The sequence below is a fragment of the Mobula birostris genome, chromosome 6, assembly GCF_030028105.1.
Source record: "Mobula birostris isolate sMobBir1 chromosome 6, sMobBir1.hap1, whole genome shotgun sequence".
NCBI classification, from domain to species: Eukaryota; Metazoa; Chordata; class Chondrichthyes; order Myliobatiformes; family Myliobatidae; genus Mobula; species Mobula birostris.
The window spans coordinates 189,464,370-189,490,591 of NC_092375.1; the positions used below are offsets into that span (position 1 = coordinate 189,464,370).

Sequence of the window (26,222 nt, forward strand, 5' to 3'; positions counted from 1 at the left end):
CAATCTCAACAGGTTCATTCCCCTGCTCCCAGCAGAGCAATCCCATCAGGTTCATTCCCTGCTCCCAGCAGAGCAATCCCATCAAATTCATTCCCCTGCTCCCAGCAAAGCAATCCCATCAGGTTCATTCCCCTTCTCCCAACAGAGCAATCCCATAAGATTCATTCCCTGCTCCCAGCAGATCAATCCCATCAGTTCACTCCTCTTCCCCAGCAGATCAATCCCATCAGGTTCATTCCCCTTACCCCAGCAGAGCAATCCCATCAGATTCATTCTCCTTCTCCCATCAGAGCAATCTCATCAGGTTCATTCCCCTGCTCCCAGCAGATCAATCCCATCAGGTTCATTCCCTGCTCCCAGCAGAGCAATCCCATCATGTTCATTCCCCTTACCCCAGCAGAGCAATCCCATCAGATTCATTCTCCTTCTCCCAGCAGAGCAATCTCATCAGGTTCATTCCCCTGCTCCCAGCAAAGCAATCCCATCAGGTTCATTCCCCTGCTCCCAGCAGAGCAATCCCATCAGGTTCATTCTCCTTAACCCACCCTATTTCCCTGTATCTCTGCAATTTATTTTTTTCTCTCACATGCTCATTGACCCCTTGAATCTTTTCTGCCACTATCTGATATTTGTGGAGCAATTTACAGAAGACAATTATCCAGAGTGGAGCCCCATGCTATCATGGGGCGAAGGTGCAAAATCCAGTGAAACAGCACCCAGTGTCAGTATTGAGCCATGTGTCCCATCTGTGAGCCAGCAGCACCAACTACTGATCTATCATGCCATTCAACTAAATATTGTGCCAACATGCTGCCAAAATAATTAGATTTGAGATTCAAAGATTCAGAAGTACATTTATTATCAAAGTTTGCATGCAGTATACAACCCTGAGATTCATCTTCCCACAGACAGACACAAAACAAAGAAAACCATGGAACTCGTTCAAAGGAAAGCATCAAACGGACAACACAAAAAAACTAACAGTGCCAACTTCAAATAAAGCGAGCGAGAAACACAGAATATAAAATGCAAAAAGTCATTGAATGAGTCCAGGCATTTCAGTACAGCTCAATCTGTAGCTGTGTTGTTCGTTAGCTGCAGGCCGCAGAGTCAGTATACACAAAATAGCAACAAAAAGAAGGAGCAACCAGAAACCAGAACCACATCATAACGGGAACTACAGAGTCCAATCCACAAACCGTGTTGATTAAACCTTGCCCAAGACCCAGGACTGGCACCATTCTCAGGAGCAGAGAGTGAAAGGGAGAGAGAGAGACCGTCACACACAGACACATTCTGCCAGGAGCAGCGTGTGAAAGGGAGAGAGAGAGAGAGAGAGAGACTGGACATACACAGGTAGAGGGCACAGAACACCTGCCACCTTCCACTCCCGTCCTTGATGATTTCCAATCTTCCTCATCAATTTAGTTGGCAAGATCGGTGAGAAATGGAGCTGATCAGGTGACCAAGCTTCTTGTCCTCGAGACGGCACACCTCGCTCAAAACCTCACTGAGCCCCCTCGGAGACAGCAAAGCGCCAGAGCACTCAATTGGCCTGAAAACATACCACCAAAATGTAGACCATAGGCAGCAGCACATCGGAAAGGAAAAGAAGCTGTGAAAGTAGTCTTGTGAATAACATTCCATTATGTTGTCAATTTCTAGAATTAGATAAGAATTTCTACAATTAGAAGAGAATTTTGGGGACTCTAGAGTTTTGTGTCTTATGTTTTGGTTTACGTTTGATTGTGATTTGATTGGGGTGCCTCGGTGCTGATCTGAACTAACTCAGCAGCTCATGTTATTTGTTTACTTTTCACTGTTTGTGTTTTTTCACACATTGAATATTTGATGATCGTGTGGAGTGGGGTTTTTCTTTAAACAGGTTCTTTAGTGTTTCTCTCTTTTCTGGCCGCCCGTGAGAAGACAAATCTCAAGGTTGTATACTGTATGGACACTTTGATTTTAAAGAGCAATACAGACAATGTGCTGGAGGAGCTCAGCTGGTCAGGCAGCACCTGTGGGTGGGAATGAACAATTGACATTTCGGGCCAAGATCCTTCATCAAGACGTAATAAATGTTCTTTGAACTTTGAATTGCCCCATGAATGAAAATCAAAAACTGAAAGCATTAACAAATCAAAAAATGCTTTAAAAAAATCACTCAAAAGGTCATCTCGCATCTGGAGAAAGAGAAACAGGGTGAACATGTCAGATTAAAATCAGGTTAACTCAGGAATTAACTTGTGATTTACTTTGTTTTCTGTCTGCTCCATTTCCAGGTTGAATGCAAATTTGCTATCGTTTTCTTTCAATACTGTACTCTGGCTAACTTTAGCTGGTTGCTTGTGGAAGCACTGTATCTGCACACACTCTTGGTGGTATCTGCGTATCCGCAGAAGTATTTCAGGTGGTTCATTATTCTAGGATGGGGTAAGTTTCCCTTTAAAAACTAAATTAAACTTTTGTGTTCACTTGCGTTGTTTGTTTTTGGAAAATCTTGTCCATTTTTCCCGAATCCAGTGATGCTATTTGATTTTTTTGATTCTTTTATCATCTCATTTTCAGGTGCCCCAGCACTTTTTATTCTACCTTGGGCAATTACGAGAAGTTTTTATGAAAACATTGGGTAAGCTCTGTTTCCATGGTAAATAAAAGCTGTCCATGAAGAACCAATACTGCAGGAAAATTCAAAGTTTTTATTAGATGGCACAGATGGATGATGTTATAGCTGTTGTCCGTCAGGTCCTATGCAAGAGAATTGTTAAAGTGGAAAAGCAATTGCACTGGGCAGTTCCACTCTCTTGACCGTAGAAGTCCAGGTTCAGTACTACGAAGAAGCATCACAAACTGGGGTCTTCCTTGGTTGCAGTGGATGACCATGACATCTTCTATGGCTTGTCATGCCCTTCGCTCTCCACTGAGTGTTACAGAACCGCTTCCTTAGCCGTTGGATCTCACCGTAGATCTCATCCACCCAGTCTGCCAGAGCTGACTTCACATGCTGGGACAGGCATGCCCCTATCTCTCCAGGGCATGAGTCCGCTGGTCTACCCTCCTCTGGTTTAGCTCGCCTGTTAAAGCAGTGTACTAGGGTGTGGCCACTGTCGCATGTAAAACAGTTTCAGGTGAGAGCTGAATGGCCGGTGGGAACCAAAGGTGAGTGGGCTGCCCTAGAATGCACATGATAAGCCCCTTCACCACAGATTACCCTCCCTGGACACCCAATACATCCCAATTATTAAGTGCGTAGTGCTATATATGTACTGCCCTCACAATGCATATGTTCAAAGCTATGCAGTGAGTTAAACACCTTCTCAGAAATCACCCATGAAGGGCTACAGGGAAAGAGCTGGGGCTGTGAGGGGAAATGGATGGGCCGTGATGAAATGACAGAGTAGGTTCAATGCTCAATACTCCCACGTGGAGTACTGTGCTCAGTTCTGGTCGCCTCACTACAGGAAGGATGTGGATACTATAGAGAGAGTGCAGAGGAGATTTACAAGGATCCTACCTGGATTGGGGAGTATGCCTTATGAGAATAGGTTGAGTGAACTCGGCCTTTTCTCCTTGAAGCGATGGAGGATGAGAGGTGACCTGATAGAGGTGTACAAGATGATGAGAGGCATTGATAGTGTGGATAGTCAGAAGCTTTCTCCCAGGGCTGAAATGGCTAGCACGAGAGGGCAGAGCTTTAAGGTGCTTGGAAGCAGGTACAAGAGGAGATGTCAGGGGTAAGTTTTTTACACAGAGAGTGGTGAGTGCATGGAATGGGCTGCCAGCAATGGTGGTGGAGGCAGATACGATAGGTTCTTTTAAGAGACTTTTGGATAGGTACATGGAGCTTAGAAAAATAGAGGGCTATGGGTAAGCCTAGTAATTTCTAAGGTAGGGACATGTTCAGCACAACTTTGTGGGCTGAAGGGCCTGTATTGAGCTGTAGGTTTTCTATGTTTCTATGTTCTATGTTTCAATGGGCCAAATGGCCTAATTCTGCTTCTATATCTTATGGTATATGGCCTACTCTCCAGGCCAGTAGTAATGAAAACCTGCTGTTCTGGCCCATTTTGACAATTGTTCTTTAGTGCTTTTAGAAAATATAATTTTATTTATATAATTTAGTTTTATAACTATCTTATCCAGTTTTGTGTGTGTTGTGTGCTAATTACTAAAGACACCAAAAGTAAAGTGAACTCTAATCATATGTAAATTTAACATGACAGGTGTGGTACTTAATCCAATAGTTTATTCTAATTCACATACATTGTTCATCTATATTTTTTCTTGAGAAACAACACATATTTAAAACATTTTTGTTTAATCCACAGCTGCTGGGATATTAATTCAAATGAATTCATATGGTGGATTATTAAGGGACCTGTAATTTTATCTATTTTTGTAAGTATTCTCCAATTTTAAAAAAAATCTGAGTTGCGGTAAAATATTAGTTAAAACAACATATTTTAAACATAAATAACATTCAGCAATTTGCTGTCTAGTGTTGACGGGAGCAGCTCACTTTCAAGCTCAGTTACACAGTCTAACGGCGATTAGGGATGGGTAATGAATGCCACCTTGCCAGTCTGACCCAGACACCGGGGGCAGTGCAGTGAGACCCAGACACCGGGGGCAGTACAGTGGCACCCAGGCACCGGGGACAGTACGGTGGGACAGACACCGGGGGCAGTACAGTGAGACCCAGACACTGGGGGCAGTGCAGTGAGACCCAGACACCGGGGGCAGTACAGTGGGACAGACACCAGGGGCAGTACAGTGGGACACAGACACCGGGGGCAGTACAGTGGCACCCAGACACCGGGGGCAGTACAGTGGGACAGACACCGGGGGCAGTACAGTGAGACCCAGACACCGGGGGCAGTGCAGTGAGACCCAGACACTGGGGGCAGTACAGTGGGACAGACACCGGGGGCAGTACAGTGGCACCCAGACACTGGGGCCAGTGCAGTGGCACCCAGACACCGGGGGCAGTGCAGTGGCACCCAGACACCGGGGGCAGTACAGTGGGACAGACACCGAGGGCTGTACAGTGGCACCCAGACACCGGGGGCAGTACAGTGGGACAGACACCGGGGGCAGTACAGTGGGACACAGACACCAGGGGCAGTACAGTGGGACAGACACCGGGGGCAGACCAGTGGCACCCCAGACACCGGGGGCAGTACAGTGGCACCCAGAAACCAGGGGCAGTGCAGTGGCACCCAGACACCGGGGGCAGTACAGTGGGACAGACACCAGGGCAGTACGGTGGCACCCAGACACCGGGGGCAGTGCAGTGGCACCCAGAAACTGGGGGGCAGTACGGTGGCACCCAGACACCGGGGACAGTACAGTGGGACAGACACCGAGGGCTGTACAGTGGGACACAGACAACGGGGGCAGTACAGTGGGACAGACACTGGGGGCAGTACAGTGGGACACAGACACCGGGGACAGTACGGTGGCACCCAGACACCGGGGACAGTACAGTGGGACAGACACCGAGGGCTGTATAGTGGGACACAGACAACGGGGGCAGAACAGTGGGACACAGACAACGGGGGCAGTACGGTGGCACTCAGACACCGGGGGCAGTACAGTGGGACAGACACCGGGGGCAGACCAGTGGGACCAAGACACCGGGGGCAGTAAAGTGGGACAGACACTGGGGGGCAGTACAGTGGGACACGGACACCGGGGGCAGTACAGTGGGACCAAGACATCGGGGACAGTACAGTGGGACAGCTGGTACAGCTGGTGTGTCACAGTGACAGGGCGCAGTTTCAATTCTGACCCTGGATGCAGTTCATGTGGAGTTTGCAGGTTATCCTTATGACCACATGAGGATGCTCCAGTTTCCTCCCACGTCCTAAAGACTTGTGGATTGATAGGTTAATTATCAAATTAAATCAAATGGATACAGCCAAATGAATTAGGGCCAAGATGCAAAACGTACACAGCAAATCAAGCAAACAAAAACACATATATAGTGCAAGACCTTAAGCGACATGTCCCAGAAATTGATGGTATAGTAACCAGGTACCCAGCAGTGTGAAGAAGCATGCAATCCAGCCTGTCATTCCACTGACTGAACACTGGAGGGCAGCACAGATGGTTTTCCTCAGTGAATTGCCCTCATGTAGAGCTGGAAAGAACGGGATTACTGTAGATTTTGTGAAAATGGATGATTGATAGTCAATGCCAATTCAGTCCTGCACCTTTCCGTGAGTGATGTTTACTTTTTTTTTCTGTTTTGCAGATCAGCTTTGTGCTCTTTGTTCACATCATCAGCATATTAATAAAAAAGCTAAAGGCACCTGATGTTGTGAGGAATGAATTTAACCAATACAAGTAAGCCACTTTACTTGACATCCTCTTTATGGCAAATGCAAAATTTCCCCTGCCTGTGGGAAGTCATGAATACTCCCCAACAGTGTTAGAAGATCTATACCACAACATCATGCTATCTCTGATTTAATATGTTACTTTGTTTCATAACCTGTATCATGGCCTCTGAAGTGATGAAATTTATAAAAATATTGGGAGGTAGGGTGGGGATATGTCTCTACCAAAGGAGGTGTAAGGTGCTCCTTCCCTCTGCTATACTGTCGGGTAAGGTGTAGACCCCCCACCCCTGGATCAAGATCTGTGAAGCCATGGGCGCAGATGGTGGATGGTGGTATGAGCAGCTGGCACACATCACAAGTCCTGGTTATGCCACACACCACTGACGCCTGGCAGGCAATCTCTGAAAAGTATTGATAATGGCTGGGGTCACCCATCTTGTGAAGACACTGCCCAGAAGACAATGGCAAACCTCTACAATAGAAAAATTTGCAAAGAAAAGTCATGGTCATGGAAAAAATCATGATCACTGTTCGACTGCATTCCAGTGGAGTAAAAGGGAACTACAGAGGCATGAGAGGGGAGCTGGCCAGTGGATTGGAAGAAGACATTAGCAGAGATGATGGCAGAACATCAATGGCTGGAGTTTCCGAGAGCAATTCAGAAGGTGCAGCAAAAATGAAAAAGTATTCTAAGGACAGGATCACAACCATAGCTGACAAGGGAAGTCAAAGGCAGCATAAAAGCAAAAGAGGGGGCATATGATAGAGCAAAAATTAGTGGGAAGGAAGAGGATTGGGAAACTTCTAGTAAACAACACAAGGCAACGAAAAAAAGCCATAATGAGAGGAAAGTTGAAATCCGAAGGTAAGCTATCCAATAATATAAAAGAGAGGATACAAAATATTTTTTCAGATGGTGGTGGTTGTCTCTCGGGGTCCGAGGAAGACTAAACGTTGTGCAGTCATCTGTGGATATGCATGTGGCTTCGGAGGCTGAAGTCTGAAGCACACAAGCGGTTGCAGGTTAGACATGGAATGGCGGTTGTTAGAACAGGTGCATACACAGCTTTGTGGCGTTGGTCTCTCGTGCTGCTGCAAGGGGCTGATTTCGGTCATCTTCAAAGTCAGATGAAGCTTTTCTGGTCAGGGCGCGCCACGCAGCCCTGTCGGCTGCGGACTCCTCAAGTTGTCGAGGCTGGAGGTCTGCCCATTTGATGTACGATTTCAGATTGTCTTTGCGTCTTTTTTTGGGGCGGCCCTGATCGTGACTGCCATGCTCAAGCTCACCGTAGAGCAGCTGCCTGGGGATTCTTGTTTCACCCATGCGGATTACGTGGCCAGTCCAGCGTTATATAAGGGGTAAAAGAGAGACTGGAAAATGTCACTGGAGAGTAGTAATGGGGACAAAGAAATGGGGGAAGAGCTTATGGAGTGGTTTGGATCAATTTTCATTGTGGAAGACATTAGCAGAATATCAGAAATGTGAGAGTGTCAGGGGGCAGAAGTGAGTGCCATTACTATTACTAAGGAGAAGGTGCTTGGGAAGCTGAACGGTCTGAAGGTAGATAAGTCACCTGGACCAGATGGACTACACCTCAGGGTTCTGAAAGAGGTGGGTGGAGAGATTGTGTAGGCATTAGTGATTATCTTTCAAGAAACACTAGGTTCTGGAATAGTTGCTGAGGACTGAAACATTGCAAATGTCATTCCCTCTTCAAGAAGGGAAAGAGGCAGAAGAAATGAAATTAAGGCCAGTTAGCCTGGCCAAAATATTGCAGTTTATTATTAAGGGAAGAGGTTTTGGGGTACCTGGAGGCACATAATAAAATAGGCCAAATTCGGCATGGTTTTCTAAAGAGGAAATATTGCCTGACAGATCTTTTGGAATTCTTTGAGGAAATAACAGGCAGGAGAGTCAGTGGATGTTGTTTGTTTGGATTTTCCGAAGGCTTTTGACAAAGTGCCACATATGAGGCTGCTTAAAAAATAAGAGCCCATGGTGTTATGGGAAAGGTACTAAGATGGATAGAAGATTGCCTGATTGGCAGGAGGGAAAGAGTCAGAATAAAGGGGCCTTTTTGGTTGGCTGCTGGTGACTAGTGTTGTGCTGCAGGTGTCAGTGATAAGACTGCTTCTTTTCTGGTTATATGTCAATGATTTGGATGAAGGAATTGATGGCTCTGTGGCCAAGTTTGCAGATGGTACGAAGACAAGTGGAGGTACAGGTAGTTTTAAGGAAGTAGAAAGGATACAGAAGAACCTCGACAGATTAGGAGAATGAGCAAAGAAATGGCAGATGGAATATAGTGTAGGGAAATGTATGGCCATACACTTTGGCAGAAGGAGTAATGGCATGGACTATTTTGTAAATGGGGAGAAAATCCAAAAATCTGAGGTGCAAAGGAATTTGGGAGTCCTCGTGCAAATTTCCCTAAAGGTTAATCTGCAGGTTGAGTCAGTGCTAAGGAAGGCAAATGCAATGTTAACATTCATTTTGAGAGGACAAGAATACAAAAACAACAATGTAATGCTGAGGCTTAATAAGGCATTGGCTGGGCGGCACTTGAAGTATTGTGAACAGATTGGGATCCCTTATCCAAGAAGAGATGAGTTGGCATTGAAGAAAGTCCAGGGGAGGTTCGCAAGAATGATCTGAGCAATGAAAGGGTTAACACATGAGGATCAATTGATTGCTGTGGGCTGTACTCGCTGGAGTTTAGAAGAATGGGGGGATCTCACTGAAACCTATCGAATATTGAAAGGTCTGGATAGAGTGGATGTGGAGAGGATGTTTCCTATAGAGGGGGACTCTAGGACCAGAGGGACCAGCCTCCGAATAGAGGGACATCCATTTAGAACAGAGACGAGGAAAATTTTCTTTAGCCTAAGAGTGGTGAATCTGTGGAATTCATTGCCACAAACGGCTGTGCAGGTCAAGTCATTGGGTATACTTAAGATGGAGGTTGATAGGTTCTTGATTAATCAGGATGTCAAAGGTTATGGGGAGAAGACAGGAGAATGGAGTCGGGAGGGATAATAATCAGCCATGATGGAATGGCAGAGCAGGTCTGATGGGCTGAATAGCCTAATTCTGTTCCTAGGTTTTCGGGTCTTTTTATTCACGTTTGCATTTCACTGTGAACATGGATAATCTTTATAAATGATGATGAAATCACATTAATGTTGCTTGAAAATGGCCAAGAAATAATGATGTAGTAGCAGGAATAGACAACCAGCTCTTATCTCCTCTTCTAAATCAGTTCCCTATTGCCCTCAACCTCCCCACCCCCGATATTTCAAAAATCTCTCTCCAAACCCCATTTCCAGAAAAGTTAGGATATTTTCCAAAATGCAATAAAAACAAAAATCTGTGATTTGTTAATTTTCGTGAACTTTTATTTAACTGACAAAAAGTACAAAGAAAAGATTTTCAATAGTTTTACTGACCAACTTAATTGTATTTTGTAAACATACACAAATTTAGAATTTGATGGCTGCAACACACTCAACAAAACTTGGGACAGAGGCATGTTTACCATTGTGTTACATCACCTTTCCTTTTAATAACACTTTTTAATTGTTTTGGAACTGAGGATACTAATTATAGTAGATTTGCAACTGAAAATTTTGTCCATTCTTGCTTGATATAAGACTTCAGCTGCTCAACAGTCCGTGGTCTCCATTGTCTGATTCTCCTCTTCATGATGCGCCATACATTTTCAATAGGAGATAGATCTGGACTGGCAGCAGGCCAGTCAAGCACACGCACTCTGTATCTACAAAGCCACTCTGTTGTAGCCCATGCAGAATGTGGTCTGGCATTGTCCTGCTGAAATAAGCATGGACGTCCCGCGAAGAGAAATTGCCTTGATGGCAACATGTGTCTCTCTAAAATCCTAATATATGCTTCAGAGTCAATGGTACCTTCACATACATGCAACTCACCCATGCCGTGGGCACTGATGCACCCTCATACCATCACAGATGCTGGCTTTTGCACTTTTCCCTGATAACAATCTGGATGGTCATTTTCGTCTTTGGTACGGAGAACTCGATGCCTGTTTTTCCGAAAACTAGCTGAAATGTGGACTCATCTGACCACAGCACACGGTTCCACAGTCTTTCGGTCCATCTGAGTTGAGCTCGGGCCCAGAGAACTCGCCGGTGTTTCTGCATAGAGTTGATGTATGGCTTCCTCCTTGCGTAATACAGTTTCAAGTTGCATTTCTGGATGCAGCGACAGACTGTGTTGAGTGACAATGGTTTTCCGAAGTACTCCCGAGCCCAGGTGGCTATAATTGTCACAGTAGCATGACGGTTTCTTAGGCAGTGCCGCCTGAGGGCTCAAAGATCACGCGCATTCAACAGTGGTTTCCGACCTTGCCCTTTACGCACTATGTCTCTGAATTCTCTGAATCTTTTCACAATATTATGTACTGTAGATGTTGAAAGACCTAAATTCTCTGCAATCTTGCATTGAGAAATGTTCCTTTTGAACTAACTAACAATTCTCTCACAAATTTTGGCAGAGAGGGGTGAGCCATGACCCATCCTTGCTTGCAAAGGCTGAGTCTTTGATGGACGCTACTTTTATACCCAGTCATGATACCTCACCTGCTACCAATTAGCCTGCTTAATGTGGAGTCTTCCAAACCGGTGTTACTTGAATATTCTGTGCACTTTTCAATCTTATTTCAACTCTGTCCCAACTTTCGTTGAGTGTGTTGCAGCCATCAAATTCTAAATTTGTGTATGTTTACAAAATACAATTAAGTTGGTCAGTAAAGTTATTGAAAATCTTTTCTTTGTACTTTTGTCAGTTAAATATAGGTTCATGTGAATTAACATATCACAGATTTTTGTTTTTATTGCCAGACATCCCACCCTGCAAAAGCTCATTTTCAGGGAGGTAGCACCATCAATTTGCGGGAGACTCCCGGAACTTCCGGGAGAGGTGGGATGTCTGCAATAGAGTAGCACCTTAGCAGCTGGCCAGCTAGTTTAAATAACGTTAGCTATGCTAATGAATGAATGACACCTGTTAAACTCACCTCAACATGTCTTTTACTGTCTTAACCCACCATGGGCAATAGAAAAGTCACTGTTGCAAACAGTGCAGCGAGCAACACTGTCATTATTTTTGACCCCTATTAGGCAGGGGTACACTTTAGGGTAGTCTGGGGTGACGTATGTTTTATATTTTCTTTTTTTGGAACACTCTGCCATGGCGCGATCTTGCTTGCTCTCTCTCTCTCTGTCTCGCTTGCTTTCTCTCTCTCTCTCTCTCTCTTGCTTGCTTTTTCTCTCGCTCACTCGCGCTCTCTCCCTCTCTCACTCGCGCCCGCTCTCTCTCTCTCGCTCTCGCTTGCTTTCTCTCTCGCTCGCGTGCTCTCGCTTGCTTGCTCTCATGCTCTCTCTCTCTCGCTCTCGCGCGCTCTCTCTCTCTCTTTCTCTCGCCCTTCCTCTCTCTCGCTTGCTTGCTACGCTCTCTCTCATGGTCGCTCTTGCGCTTTCTCTTTTGCTTTCTCTCTCGCGCTCTCTCGCTCGGTCTCAAAAAAATTGTTTTCCGTGACATTGTATATAATTTGCGGGCATCAGGGAGCCACTATTAATATGCGGGAGACTCCCGGAATTTCCAGGAGAGGTGGGATGTCTGTATTGCATTTTGGAAAATATCCCGACTTTTCTGGAAATGGTGTTTGTACTTCCTGTTTAAATATTATCAACAATCTGGAGTCCACTGCCCTCTATGACAGAGAATTCCCAGAGTACATCATGTCTGCCAGAAGTGCTTGCATGCATCAGTTTTAAATCTCTCACTTTTTCTTAAACATATTGAAAGAGTTACAAAGTGCATTGAAATTAAATTAGCACTGGTGTCATCAATAATCAGAAGGAATATTTTGCAGAGAAGAAGTGTTTTATTTCACTTGTTGTTTCTACAGTGTGCTTATTAGCAGCGATTTTCCAGAAGCCTGATGTATGATGCAAAATTGATGTACTAGACATTATAGAGTGGAAGAAACATTCAGGCTTTCACGCACAAACTATATTTCCATTACAGTTGCACACTTCTTTTCTTATTCTCTATATTTTTGATTATTTTGGCTGATGCTAAAAGAGCAGAGTAATACACATTTACTATATAATTATCTCCTTGTTCTTGTATCCCTTGCATTTATTGGAAAAGCGGTAATCATCTACTTCCCCTTTCAGCTTCATTAGCTTTTGGACCTATATACCTAAAACCCTAAATGTCTCCCCTTCTCCTTCTCAAACAGCAGGGTTAGGGTCTATCATATTATTAGATTAGATTAGATTAGATTAGATTAAATTATGAGGACACTCAGTCCTCATTTATTGTCATTTAGAAATGCATGCATTAAGAAATGATACAATGTTCCTCCGGTATGATATCACAGAAACACAAGACAGACCAAGACTAAAACGGACAAAAACCACATAATTATAACATATAGTTACAACAGTTCAAAGCAATACCGTAATTTGATAAAAGCAGACCATGGGCATGGTAAAAAAAGTTTCGAAGTCCCGCTAGTCCATCATCTCACGCAGACGGTAGAAGGGAGAAACTCTCCCTGCCATGAACCTCCAGCGCCTCAAACTTGCTGATGCAGCACCCTGGAAGCACCCGACCACAGCCAACTCTGAGTCCGTCTGAAAACTTCGAGCCTCTGACCAGCCCTCCGACACCGAGCACCGAGCACCATCTCTGCCGAGCGCTTCGACCCTGCTGAAGCACCTTCAATTACTCCAAAAGACTGAGGTTTGGTAAAATACTGAAAGGCTTTTATTCGCTGTACAATACGACCTCCACAGTGAGTGTCTACCCCCGGACTGAGGGGGAGGGGCAAGGCGAACACCTTTATACAGGACTCTGTGGGAGGAGCCACAGGGGTAGTCAGCAGAGGGGTGTGTCCAGACAGGTAACCGAGTTACAACATATATACATGGTTTACCACATTCACCCCTCCTTTTTTTAAAAAAGAATCCCGCGGGGTGAAGTGACTGACAATATTTACAAGAAGTATATTTACAGGTTAAGTCTATCAGGCGGTCGAGTCCGTCGCTGTGATCTACGTAGCACCAGCGGTGATTGCACCGGCGATGGCGGTTGTGCTGGCTCCGGCCTGACTTCAGGTGCCAGCACGTTAGGCGTCGGTAATCCCTCGTGTGTGTGCGTCGCGCCCGGTATGGGAGTGTCGTGTGGTGTCTGTATAGGGTTTGGGGTGCACGGTGTCTCGTAGGTACATACATTGGTGGGTACAGGGTCAATAGTCACCACGGAGTGTTCAGGGTAGGGGCCTGGAGCTCCTGCGGGCACCAGGTCGCGGATGGAGACCGTGTCCTCCCGCCCATCAGGTAAAACTACGTAGGCATACTGGGGGTTCGCACGAAGTAAGTGAACCCTCTCGACTATCAGGGAGTATTTATTGCTCCTCGCATGTTTCCAGAGCAGCACTGGCCCCGGGGACGTCAGCCAAGATGGTAGGGTGGTTCCAGTGGTCGATTTTCGGCCGTATCATGAGTCCACAATGCTGCACCGTGGCCGGGTGGATAAAACTCTCTGTGCTGCCTGTGTCAAAGAGGCAGCTTGTCCTGTGCCCCTCCACCAGGATGTCCATCATTGACCTTGTGAGCTGGTGGGGAGCGCTTTGGTCGAGGGTCACGGAAGCCAGGGTGGGGTCGCTGTCTTGGTCCGGCGCGGTGGGGTGCCCCGTGAGCACCCGTTGGTCGTAGGCGGTGGGAGGTGGCACCGACCAAGATGGCCGCCCCCATGTCTCGCACGTGGTGGCAGTGTGCAGGGAAGATGGCCACCCCCATGTCTCGCACGTGGTGGCAGTGTGCAGGGAAGATGACGGCAGGCAAGATGGTGACCCCCACATCTCGCACGTGGTGGCAGTGTGCAGGAAAGATGACGGCAGGGAAGATGGCCACCCCCATGTCTCGCACGTGGTGGCGGTGTGCAGGGAAGATGGCGGCCCCCATGTCTCGCACGTGGTGGCAGTGTGCAGGGAAGATGGCGGCCCCCATGTCTCGCATGTGGTGGCAGTGTGCAGGGAAGATGGCGACCCCCACGTCTCGCACGCGGCGCTGCTCGATCCCGCTCGCGGTTTTGACTTACAGACCTTGGCGAAGTGGCCCTTCTCTCCGCAGCTGGAGCAGGTAGCTTGTCGGGCCGGGCAGCGTTTCCGGGGGTGCTTCTCCAGTCTGCAGAAGTAGCACTTCGCGGACTCACGACTGGCTATAGCCGAGGTGGATTCGCTGGCAGGTTGCGGGGTCTGCGGCGCCCACAAGGCCATCGGGGGATCGCGTGCCTGGATAGCCTCGGAGTTATGCAGAATGGCCTCCAATGTATCAGCCAGCTCCATCGCCGAACTTAGGGTAAGATCGGCTTTTTCCAGCAGCCGCTGGCGCACGTACACTGACCTGGTCCCCGTGACGAAGGCGTCTCTCACTAGGAGTTCTGCATGCTGCGCCGCCGTCAGCTCCTGGCAATTGCAGGCCCGCACGAGTGTCTGTAGGGCCTGGACGAACTCAGCACTCGATTCCCCGGACCGTCGCTGCCGTGTCGCTAAGCGATGCCGAGCATAGACGCTGTTTATCGGCCTCAGGTATTGTCTTTTGAGTGCGTTCATCGCGCCATTGTAGTTCGGCTGCTCTCTGATCAGCGAATAGACCCGTGGACTGACCCTGGAGAGTAGAACTCTGCGCTTCGCTACGGGGTCGGTCGCTTTAATCTCCTCTAGATACGCTTCGAAACAGGCCAGCCAGAGTTCGAAAGGGTTTCCAGCGTCAGGCATTTGCGGATCGAGGTCTAATTTGTCTGGTCTCAGAGCCTGTTCCATGTTTTAAAATGTACAGCGAATAAAATTGAAGCACCTTCAATTACTCCAAAAGACTGAGGTTTGGTAAAATACTGAAAGGCTTTTATTCGCTGTACAATACGACCTCCACAGTGAGTGTCTGCCCCCGGACTGAGGGGGAGGGGCAAGGCGAACACCTTTATACAGGACTCTGTGGGAGGAGCCACAGGGACAGTCAGCAGAGGGGTGTGTCCAGACAGGTAACCGAGTTACAACATATATACATGGTTTACCACATCTGCCCTGGCCGCCGAGCAACAAGCAAAGCCGAGGACTTGGGGCCTTCCCCTCCGGAGATTCTGGATCCACAGTAGCAGTGACAGCGATATAGGCATTTCAGAAGTTTCACCAGATGTTCCTCCGTGCTCTCATGTCTGTCTCCATCACATCAGGATTGTGCACAGCACCCTACTCGACAGATAACAGATATTCATCACTGGAGAGGCCAGTGTGTGCTGTGTCGCGCCGCCATCTTCAGTGCTTCTATTATGAGCACTGTCTTAAGGGTTCCTTTACCTTAAGCTTCCTAATCAAATCTGGGTCATTACCTAACACCCAGCCCCGGAATGCCTTTCCCCTAGTGGGGTCAACCGCAAGCTGCTTTAAAGCCATTTCACTAGCAATCTACAAATTCACTCCCTTGGGATCCAGCACCAACCAGATTTTCCCAATCTACCTCCATATTGAAACCCCAATGACTCTCATACCATTGCCTTTTTGATATTCCTTTTGTATCTCCCATTGTAATCTGTAGTCCACATCTGGTTACTATTTGAGGGCATGAATATAACTTCCATCAGGGTCTGTTACCTTTGCAGTTCCTTAACTTTACCCGCAAGGACTCTATACCGTCAGATCCTGTGTCACCTCTTTTGTGATGATTTGATTTTATATTTTACCAACAGAGTGACGCTGCCCCCTCTGCCTATTTGCCCGTCCTTTCGATGCATTGTGTATCCTTGGATGTTAAACTCCCAGCTATGATCTTCCTTCAGCCCAGGACTCATAGAGATACCCACAACGTCATACCTGCCAATCTCCAACAACACTACAAGATCAGCTACTGTATTCCCTGGACTGCGTGCATTCAAATGCAACACCTTCAGTCCTGTGTTCATCACCCTTTCTGATTGTAGATTTCTGTTACGCTTCGCCTCATCTCACCGACTGCAGTTTTGCCTGCCCTTCCTCACAGTCTCACTTCACATTGCATCTCCCTGCTAAATTAGTTTAAACCCTCCTCAACAGCTCTAACAAGCCTGCTCGCAAAGATATTCAGTCCCCACGGATTCAGGTGTAATCCAATCTTCATGTACAGGTCATACTTTTCTGAGAATAGTTCCCAATGATCCAGAAAGATGAGAGCCAGAACCTTGCAGCAACTCCTGAGCCACATCTTAATTTGCCAAATCATCTTATTCTTACCCTCACTGGCGCATGGCACAGGCAGCAATCCAGCGATTACCAACCTGGAGGTCCTGCTTTTCAGCTTCCTGCCTAACTCCCTATATTCTCCCTTTAGGACTTCCTCCCTTTTCCTGCCTACACTATGTCATTAGTACCAATCTGTACCATCATCTCCAACTGTTCACCCTCCCCTGTTGGAACGTCATGGACATGACCTTGGTACCTGTGAGGTAACATACCATTCGGGTTTCTCTTGCATTTCCACAGAATCTGCTTTCTGCTCCTCCAGCTATGGAATCCCCCATCACTACTGCTCTCCTCTTTCCCTCCCTTCCCTTCTGAATCACAGAGCCAGACTCAGTGCCAGAGACCTGGACACTGTGGCTTCCCCTTGTAGGTCATTCCCCCCCCCAAAAAAAAATCCAAAGCAGTATACTTATTATTGAGGGAAGCAATCACAGGGCTACTCTGCACTGACTGCCTATTCACTTATTCTTGCCTGACAATCCCCAGGAACAAGCCTCCTGTAAATGAGGGGTGACCACCTCCCTATAGCTCCTATCTATAACCTCCTCATTTTCCCATATGAGCTGAAGGACATTGCGCTACAGCTCCAGTTCCTTAACACAGTCTAAGGAGCTGATCTCAATGCACTTCATGTAGATATCGTTATCAGGGAGATTGGACATCTCCCAAAGTTGCCATATCTTACACAGGGAACATAACACTACCTCCACATCCATTCTCAGTGCACTAGATATGTACAAACAGAAAAGAAAAACTTACCAGAAGCTTTCTTACTTACTTACTTAGAAAGTAAGTACCTGTACTTGCCTAAGTCTGTTCTCGGCAAAACCAGACCACTCTAACAAAGCCCCAGTCACACAATGGCCACTCCACTTACATCTCCTTTCTTTCTATTGACCCATTGCTGATTGCCGCCACCAAGAAAAAAGCTGAACAGCACCCAAGCTCTTTCTAAACCTCTCACATCATCACCAATGAGTGAACGCGCACTGATTTCCACATGCTGAGAAAATAATATCATAATCCAAGTCATTTCTGAAAACTATAATCAGATATTCAAGCACAAATGATCAAGGTAACATTCTTTTCACAACTCTTATTTGATGGAATTGACACCATGAGGGCTAAATTGACTCACAGTGTTAGGCAATTAACACAGATGTGCAACAAAATTACTACATCTGTTACTTGAATCATTCAGGTTTTCCACTTAGAAGTGAAAAACCATTCAGGAATATAAAAAGCAGATGTATTTTAACACTTTTTGTATGTTGCATTTGTTATTTCTAGGAGACTTGCAAAGTCAACTTTCTTGTTAATTCCCTTGTTTGGAATCCACTATATCATTTTTGCATTTTTCCCGGATAAAGAAAGCAACCTCGCAACAGATTCACGAATAGGCTTTGATCTCTTTTTTGGATCATTTCAGGTATGTGCTTGAATAGACTTTGGAATTAGTGAATAATCATTTAATATATTATTATTCCAGTGGAATAGTATTTTGTAACAATAATTTTTGCACACAGCTGATGATTTTCAAAGTGCAATAATATAGAGTCAGAGAGTACTACCGGTCAGAAACTGCTTCTTCAGCCCACCTAGTCCATGATGGCTGTTATTCTGCCTAGTCCCATCTACCCGTACCTGGACCAGAGACCTCCATATCCCTCCCATCCCTGTAATTATCCAAACTTCTCTTAAATCCAATGGATTTAAGACCTGGATGTGCAGGTAGAAGGGTGGGTTGGCAAGTTTGCAGACGACACAAAGGTTGGTGGTGTTGTAGATAGTGTAGAGGATTGTCAAAGATTGCAGAGAGACATTGATAGGATGCAGAAGTGGGTTGAGAAGTGGCAGATGGAGTTCAACCCAGAGAATTGTGAGGTGGTACACTTTGGAAGCACAAACTCCAAGGCAGAGTACAAGGTAAATGGCAGGATACTTTGTAGTGTGGAGGAACAGAGGGTTCTGGGGGTACATGTCCACAGATCCCTGAAAGTTGCCTCACAGGTGGTTAGGGTAGTTAAGAAAGCTTATGGGGTGTTAGCTTTCATAAGTCGAGGGATAGAGTTAAGAGTCGCGATATAATGATGCAGCTCTATAAAACTCTGGTTAGGCCACACTTAGAGTACTGTGTCCAGTTCTGGTTGCCTCACTAATGTGGAAGCATTGGAAAGGGTACAGAGGAGATTTACCAGAATGCTGCCTGGTTTAGAGAGTATGCATTATGATCAGAGATTAAGGGAGCTAGGGCTTTACTCTTTGGAGAGAAGGAGGATGAAAGGAGACATGATAGAGGTGTACAAGATAATAAGAGGAAAAGATAGAGTGGATAGCCAGCGCCTCTTCCCCAGGGCACCACCTCTCAATACAAGAGGACATGGCTTTAAGGTAAGGGGTGGGAAGTTCAAGGGGGATATTAGAGGAAGGATTTTACTCAGAGAGTGGTTGGTGTGTGGAATGCACTGCCTGAGTCAGTGGTGGAGGCAGATACACTAGTGAAGTTTAAGGGACTACTAGACAGGTATATGGAGGAATTTAAGGTGGGGGCTTATATGGGAGGCAGGGTTTGAGGGTCGGCACAACATTGTGGGCCGAAGGGCCTGTACTGTGCTGTACTGTTCTATGTTATATGTTTTAAATGTTGCAATCAAACCGGCATCCACACTTCTGCTGGCAGTTTGTTTCACACTTTCACCGCCCTCTGAGTGAAGAAGCTCCCCTTCTTTTCCCCTTAAATATTTTACCTATCACCCTAAACCTGTGACCCCTAGATCTAGTCTCACCCAACCTGAAGGGAAAAAGTCTGCATATACTTAGCCTTCATAATCTATCAAAACTCCCTTCATTATCCTCCGCTCCAGGGGAGAAAGAATCGGTATCAGAATCAGGTTTAATATCATCGGCATACATTGTGAAACTTATTATGTGGCAGTAGTACACTGCAATACATAATAATAAAAAAAAATAAATTATAATAAGAAATATATAAAGAAAATAGATTAAATAGTGCAAAAGAGCAAAAAAAAGAAAAAATAGTGAAGTAGTGTACGTAATGTCCATTCAAAAATCTGATGGTGGTGGGGAAGAAGCTGTTCCTAAAATGTTGAGTGTGTGTTTTCAGGGTCCTATGCCTCCTCCTTGATGGTAGCAATGAGAAGAGGACATGTCCTGGGTGATGGAGCTCCTTAATAATGGATGCCGCCTTTCTGAGGCATCACGTTTTGAAAATGTCCTTGACACTGAGGAGGCCAGTGTCCATGATTGAGCTGGCTGAGTTAACAGCTTTCTGTAGCTTTTTCCCAATCCTGTGCAGTGGACCCTCCGTACCAGTGATCCAACGAATTAGAATGCTCTCTACAGTATTTCTCCAAAGATTTACAAGAGTCTGGTGTGGAGGGACCACTGCACAGGGTTGGAATAAGCTGCAGAGAGTTGTAAACTCAGTCAGCTCTATCACGAGTTCCAAGTTCAAAATTCAATGTAAATTTATTAACAAAATATATATACAGTGCCTCAAAAAGTATTCCCCCACCTTGGAAGTTATCATGTTTTATTGTTTTACAGCATTGAACCTCAGGGGATTTAATTTGGCTTGTCTGACACTGATCAACAAAAAAAGCCTCTTTCATGTCAACAAGAAAACAGATCTCTACCAAGTGATCTAAATTAATTACAAATATGAAACACAAAATAATTGATTGCATAAGCATTCACCCCCTTCAAGTCAGTATTTAGTAGATGCACCTTTGGCAGCAATTACAGCCTTGAGTCTGTGTGGATAGGTCTCCATCAGCTTTGCACATCTGGACACTGCAATTTTTCCCCATTCTTCCTTACAAAACTGCTCAAGCTCTGTCAGATTGCATGGAGATCATGAGTGAGCATCCTTTTTCAAGTCCAGCCATGAATTCTCAATTAGATTGAAGTCTGGACTCTGACTTGGCTACTGAGGGCATTAACTTCGTTGCTTTTAAGCCATTCCTGTGTAGCTTTTGCTTTATGCTTGGGGACATTGTCTTGCTGGAAAACAAATCTTCTCCTAAGTTTCAGTTCTCTTGCAGACTGCATCAGGTTTTCCTCCAGGATTTCCCTGAATTTTGCTGCATTCTTTTTACCCTCTACCTTCACAAGCCTTCCAGGGCCTGCTGCAGTGAAGCATCCCCACAGCATGATGCAGCCACCACCATGCTTCACGGTAGGGCTGGTGTGTTTTTGAGGATGTGTGCTGTTATAGCATTTAGCCTGACAGCTAAAAAGCTCAAATTTGGTTTCAACAGACCATAGAACCTTCTTCCAACTAACTTCAGAGTCTCCCACGTGCCTTCTAGCAAACTCCAGCTGAAATTTCATGTGAGTGTTTTTCAACAGTGGCTTTCTCTTTGCCACTCTCCCATAAAGCTGCGACTGGTGAAGCACCCGGGCAACAGATATTGTATATGTAGTCTCTCCCATCTCAGCCACTGAAGCTTGTAACTCTTCCAGAGTTGTTTTAGGTCTCTTGGTGGCCTCCCTCACTAGTCCCCTTCTTGCACGGTCACTCAGTGTTTGAGGACGGCCTGCTCTAGGCAGATTTACAGCTGTGCCATATTCTTTTCTTTTCTTGATGATTGACTTGACTGTACTCCAAGTGATGTTCAGTGACTCGGAAATTTTCTAGTATCCATCTCCTGACTTTTGGTTTTCAGTAAGCTTTTCGCAAAGTTGCTTGGAGTGCTCTTTTGTCTTCATAGTGTAGATTTTGCCAGGATATTGACTCACCAGCAGTTGGACCTTCCAGATACAGGTGGTTTCTTACCACAATCAATTGAAACACCTTGTCTGTACATAGGTCTCCAAAAACTGATCTCCTTTAAACTAATTATGTGACTTCTAAAACCAAATGGCTGCACTATTGATGATTTGGTGTGCCATATTAAAGGGGGGAAGAATACTTATGCAATCAATTATTTTGTGTTTTATATTTGTAATTAATTTAGATCATCTTTGTAGAGATCTGTTTTCACATTGACACAAAAGAGTCTTTTTCTGCTGATCGGTGTCAAAAAAGTCAAATTAAATCCACTGTGATTCAATGTTGTAAAACAATAGAACATGAAATCTTCCAAGGGGAGGTGAATGCTTTTTATAGGCACTGTATGTCACCATACAGTATACTACCCTGACAGTATAAGTCCTGACGAAGGGTCTCGGCCCGAATTGTCGATCGTACCTCTTGCTAGAGATGCTGCCTGGCCTGCGTCGTTCACCAGCAACTTTTATGTGTGTTCCTACCCTGAGATTCATTTTCCTGTGACATTCACAGTAAATAAAAGAAACACAATAAAATCAATGAAAAACTGCACCCAGTAGGACAGACAAAAAGCCAGTGTGCAAAGGAAACAAACTGTGCAAATATAAAAAGAAAAATAAATAAATAAATTGCCACTTGACATACGAGATGGCTTTCTGGAGATCATACCAGGAGCTCTTGTATTTTACTTGGTCATCAGACCAGAATGCCACTGATCTAGCCATCACAGATTGCGGATCTCATGGTTCATACAGGGCTTCTGGTTGGGGAGAGACTCTGAATGATATTGTGGGGACACACTCATCTATGACATCTTTTTATAAAGTCCGTGACAACTGTAATGTATTGGTTCGGATCCTCTGATGAGTTTTTGAACACAGCCGAGTCCACCAACTCAAAGCAATCCCAAAACCGCTCCTCTGCCTCCCATGACCACCTCTTTGTTGTCCTTACCTCTGGAGCCTTGCTCTTCTGACACTGCCCATTTGCAGGTAGGAAGAGGACAGCTAAGTGATCAGACTTCCCGAAATGTGGTCTGGACATGGAATGGTAGGCATTCCTTAACATAGTATTGCGGTCCCTTTAACATGGTCATCCTTTAATTATTACTCAGTTCTACTCATATAGCTTCAATAGACAAGCCCTCCAGTTTGTCCTGTCTGAGTACTGCTGTGACATTTTCCCTGATGAGTAACGCTTTAAAGCCCCCCCCCCCTCAGGTCTAAAACAACAGAACATTGAGCTGCCAGTCCTGTCCATCCTATCAGATTACCTGACAAATTGATTCAGAAGTCACTTACTTATTTTCTGCCTGTTGTGCTGCTGGTGTTTTTTGGCAGCAGTGAAAGCCCTCTGTTTCTGGTGGTGTTCAGTGCTTCCTTCATCGTGTCAGTAGGTTCCTCTCGGTTTTCACTACTGACAGTCATGCAACTCCTGGGTGAAAACTCAGGAATATTCGCACACTGAGATGTAAAAGGATTCTTCAATGCTGTTTCCATAACAATTTTTTTAACCAGTGACTGTTGTTAGCCCTGAGCTGAACCCCTGAACCTGGAGGACCAGTGGGCCACTCTTAGTCTGGCCTCTACCCTTTGACCTGTTAGGAATGGGTGAACCTTCCAAGAGCCAAAACATAAAGACCTAACTCCAGCCAGCATAGCTCTCTGGGTCATTGAGGCATGCAAGCTTCCAAACTATGACAAATTTGTGGTCCTCCTGGAGGATTTCAGAGGTACATGAAGGAAACCTATTCCATTCCAGTTAAAAATAATTGCAGATTAAGATTATTCCAAGAATGGATGCATTTTGTAGATGAATACATGTATCAATGAGAATATATCTCAAACCATTAATAAAGTTTATTTTTAATCCATAGGGCTCCGCTGTTGCAGTCCTTTACTGTTTCCTTAATGGCGAAGTGAGTACCTTTAATAAACAATGCTTACCCACAGTCAAAATCACTTCTTTCCGTAAAACAATCAACATGATTCTACCTTCCTATCAGTAAATTATGACTATTTACACATAGGTTCAAACTGAAATCAAAAAAAAGTGGAGACGGTGGAAGCAGAAGAAATATTTAGCTGCTGATTCACAAAACCGACACAGTTCCATAATGAGCAGTGGAATGACTGGTGGGACACGGGGATCTCTGTTGACAAGTTCCACTTCCAAGGAACAAGAACTTGTTTTCCAGGAATCAAATGTTCTTTAAAGGAGCGAATATGATATTGTAGTTCAAGTGATTTACTTAACTGTGAACAATTTGAGAATACATAATGCTGCTATTTGTAGATCAGGTGCCAGGCTTGACAGATCTACTGGGAAGTATAAACTGTCCCAAAATGGTTTGCCTCGTGAGTCGGTGTTTGTGTTAAATGCTTATTAAGGTTTGTTATTCTGATTAAGAAGGGTCATGATCAGATATACAAAATATGCATGTGTGGATTATGTGTGACTATACACATGTATATTTTGTATTCAAGCAAGTTACATTCAATTTGTTCTATCCATTAGCTATAAATTTATGGAGCAGGTATTTTGTAAAGTATTGTTGAACTATTTTCCGGTCAAACTTGGTAATGTCTGAAGCAGGGGTTCCCAAAGTTTTTTATGCCAGTGACCCCTACCATTAACCGAGGGGTCCATGAACCCCAGGTTGGGAACCTTTGGCCAGAAATGTGTGTGGTTTATGTTTTAGAAAAAGAGAGTCATAACACTAGCTCATCGATAATACCGCCTTTGTCAACATAGGGAAGCCTATGGGATAAATTGTGTAGAGAAGGAAAGCAAGAGGGAGATCCATCAGAACCAACCAGTGAGGATGAGATAGACATATTGGTCTATTGGTCTGTCAACATCCAATGTAGCTGGTGCTGGTCCCCAGTGATAGTGTACATTCTCTGCACTGGCTAGGATGCTGCCCTGAACCTCACATTTCAATGCCCAACGCCAGACCTCACTGGCATCCTCTCCAAACTAATCCACAGCAATATCACTTCAACCATTTCATCACTGTGGGAGTCTCAAAGGAAGGCTGAGCCCTCAGGCAGGTTTCTAACATGGCTGTCCTATTATCCTATCTACCTATAATGCTATAATGATCTTCTTAACACTGATTTTAATACTCTCATTCTTGAAAACACACCCCGAGTGATAAATAGTAGCAGGCCCCCTGTGGACTGGGGTTGACCGTGGATGCTGTGTCCTAGCCCATGCAGTACGATACGGAGAGCAAGCTGATGCCCATGCACCAGGCTCCCCTCTCCATGTGGCTGATGAATCCAAAAGAACGGCAGAGACTGATACAGTTTGGCACCAGCAGTGTCGCAGGGGTTGCGAGTCAACGTCGAATTCAGTGTAGGGAATCCAGCTTCGGATTTTTTCCACAGAGGTTACTCCTGAAGCCTTCCCTGTGAGTGGGTATAGCTGCAAAGCAGCGGAGGCTTGAGAACAGTTTTCCCTCTCTTAGATGAGCTGCCAACCACGGCTGACAAGCCCCATCTACCTGAAGTGACTGGTTTTAAGGCGCCAGTAACCCAGCTTTGTCCCTTGTCCTGTCAGTAGAAACAGTTCCCCTGGGCTTAGTAGCTAAGCCACACACGAAGGCCAGGAGATGGACATGGTTGCCAGAGGCTATTTGAGGTGCTTGCCATTAGAGCATTTAATAGGTAGTGGGAGCTTGTCCCCACAACCTCCCCCAGCCATGACAATCTTAAGACACTAGTAACTTGTAATTATTAGTGTCTTATGTAATTTCTGTGGCGCGTGGCTGAGTGGTTAGGGCTTTGGACTAGCGATCTGAAGGTCGTGGGTTTGAGCCTCGGCTGAGGCAGCGTGTGTGTCCTTGAGCAAGGCACTTAACCACACAATGCTCCAGTCTACCCAGCTGAGAATGGGTACCAGCAAGAATACTGGGGGTTAACCTCGCAATAGACTGGTGTCCTATCCCGGGGGGGGAGTCTCGTACTCTCAGTCGCTTCATGCCACAGAAACCGGCCTGATTGGCCACAAGGTTCAGGACAGAGTTTGATCTTCAAACTCGTAATTATAGATCTATCAAATATAACAGTAATTAAATGGGAGGAATAATTTTCATTTATTGATTCATTTTTCAGAAAGTAGTTGTGCTGTGAAACCCAGCATTTATTGCCTAATTCTGTATTACCCTTCAGTAGGTGAGCAGCCACATTAAATAGCTGCAGTCCTTTCACACAGATCCTCCCACACCACTGATAGGGAAGAGAGTTCCAGTAATTAGATATATTTATTGTGTGGGACTGGGAGGGGTACCTGCTAGTGATGGTGTTTTCATATGCATGAAGCTCTTGTCCTTTTTGATAGTAAAAGTCATTAGTTTGGACATTGTTATCAGGGTTGCCTAAACAAGAATCTGCAGTGCATGTTCATGATTATTCTTGGCTAGTCAGGATATGAAGGGATGCAGGAGAAGGCAGGAGATTGGGGCTGAGGGAAAAAAGGGATCAGCTATAATGAAATGGTGGTGCAGACTCAATGGGCCAAATAGTCTAATTCTGCTCCTACATCTTAGGGTCTTATGGTCACCACCTGTTGTCCACGTCCTCTAGTTTTTTTGTTTGTCTTTCCCTGAGTAAAAGTGCACTCACCAGCTCTATGCCATTCATGATCTTTTGCACATCTACAAAGTTACCATTCGGTCTCATACCCACCAAGCTTACTCAAACGGTCCCTATAAGTCAGGCCTGATTCCTCGTGACATTCTCATAAAAGCCATCCAGCTGA

The 26,222-nt window shown here is 45.4% G+C and overlaps 1 protein-coding gene across 1 annotated transcript in view; it reads left to right on the forward strand.

Moving 5' to 3' along the window:
• The window catches only part of LOC140199663 (secretin receptor-like), a 62,341-nt gene extending 38,399 nt beyond the window's left edge, over positions 1-23,942 (forward strand). Inside the window, exons 7-13 of the mRNA XM_072262114.1 lie at positions 2,283-2,433; positions 2,569-2,629; positions 4,329-4,398; positions 6,257-6,348; positions 17,957-18,095; positions 23,335-23,376; positions 23,488-23,942. Of these exons, the coding sequence (XP_072118215.1) occupies positions 2,283-2,433; positions 2,569-2,629; positions 4,329-4,398; positions 6,257-6,348; positions 17,957-18,095; positions 23,335-23,376; positions 23,488-23,673 (741 nt within the window). The 3' untranslated portion in view covers positions 23,674-23,942. The remainder of the gene's footprint in view (positions 1-2,282; positions 2,434-2,568; positions 2,630-4,328; positions 4,399-6,256; positions 6,349-17,956; positions 18,096-23,334; positions 23,377-23,487) is intronic.
• Positions 23,943-26,222: the final 2,280 nt, after the last annotated feature.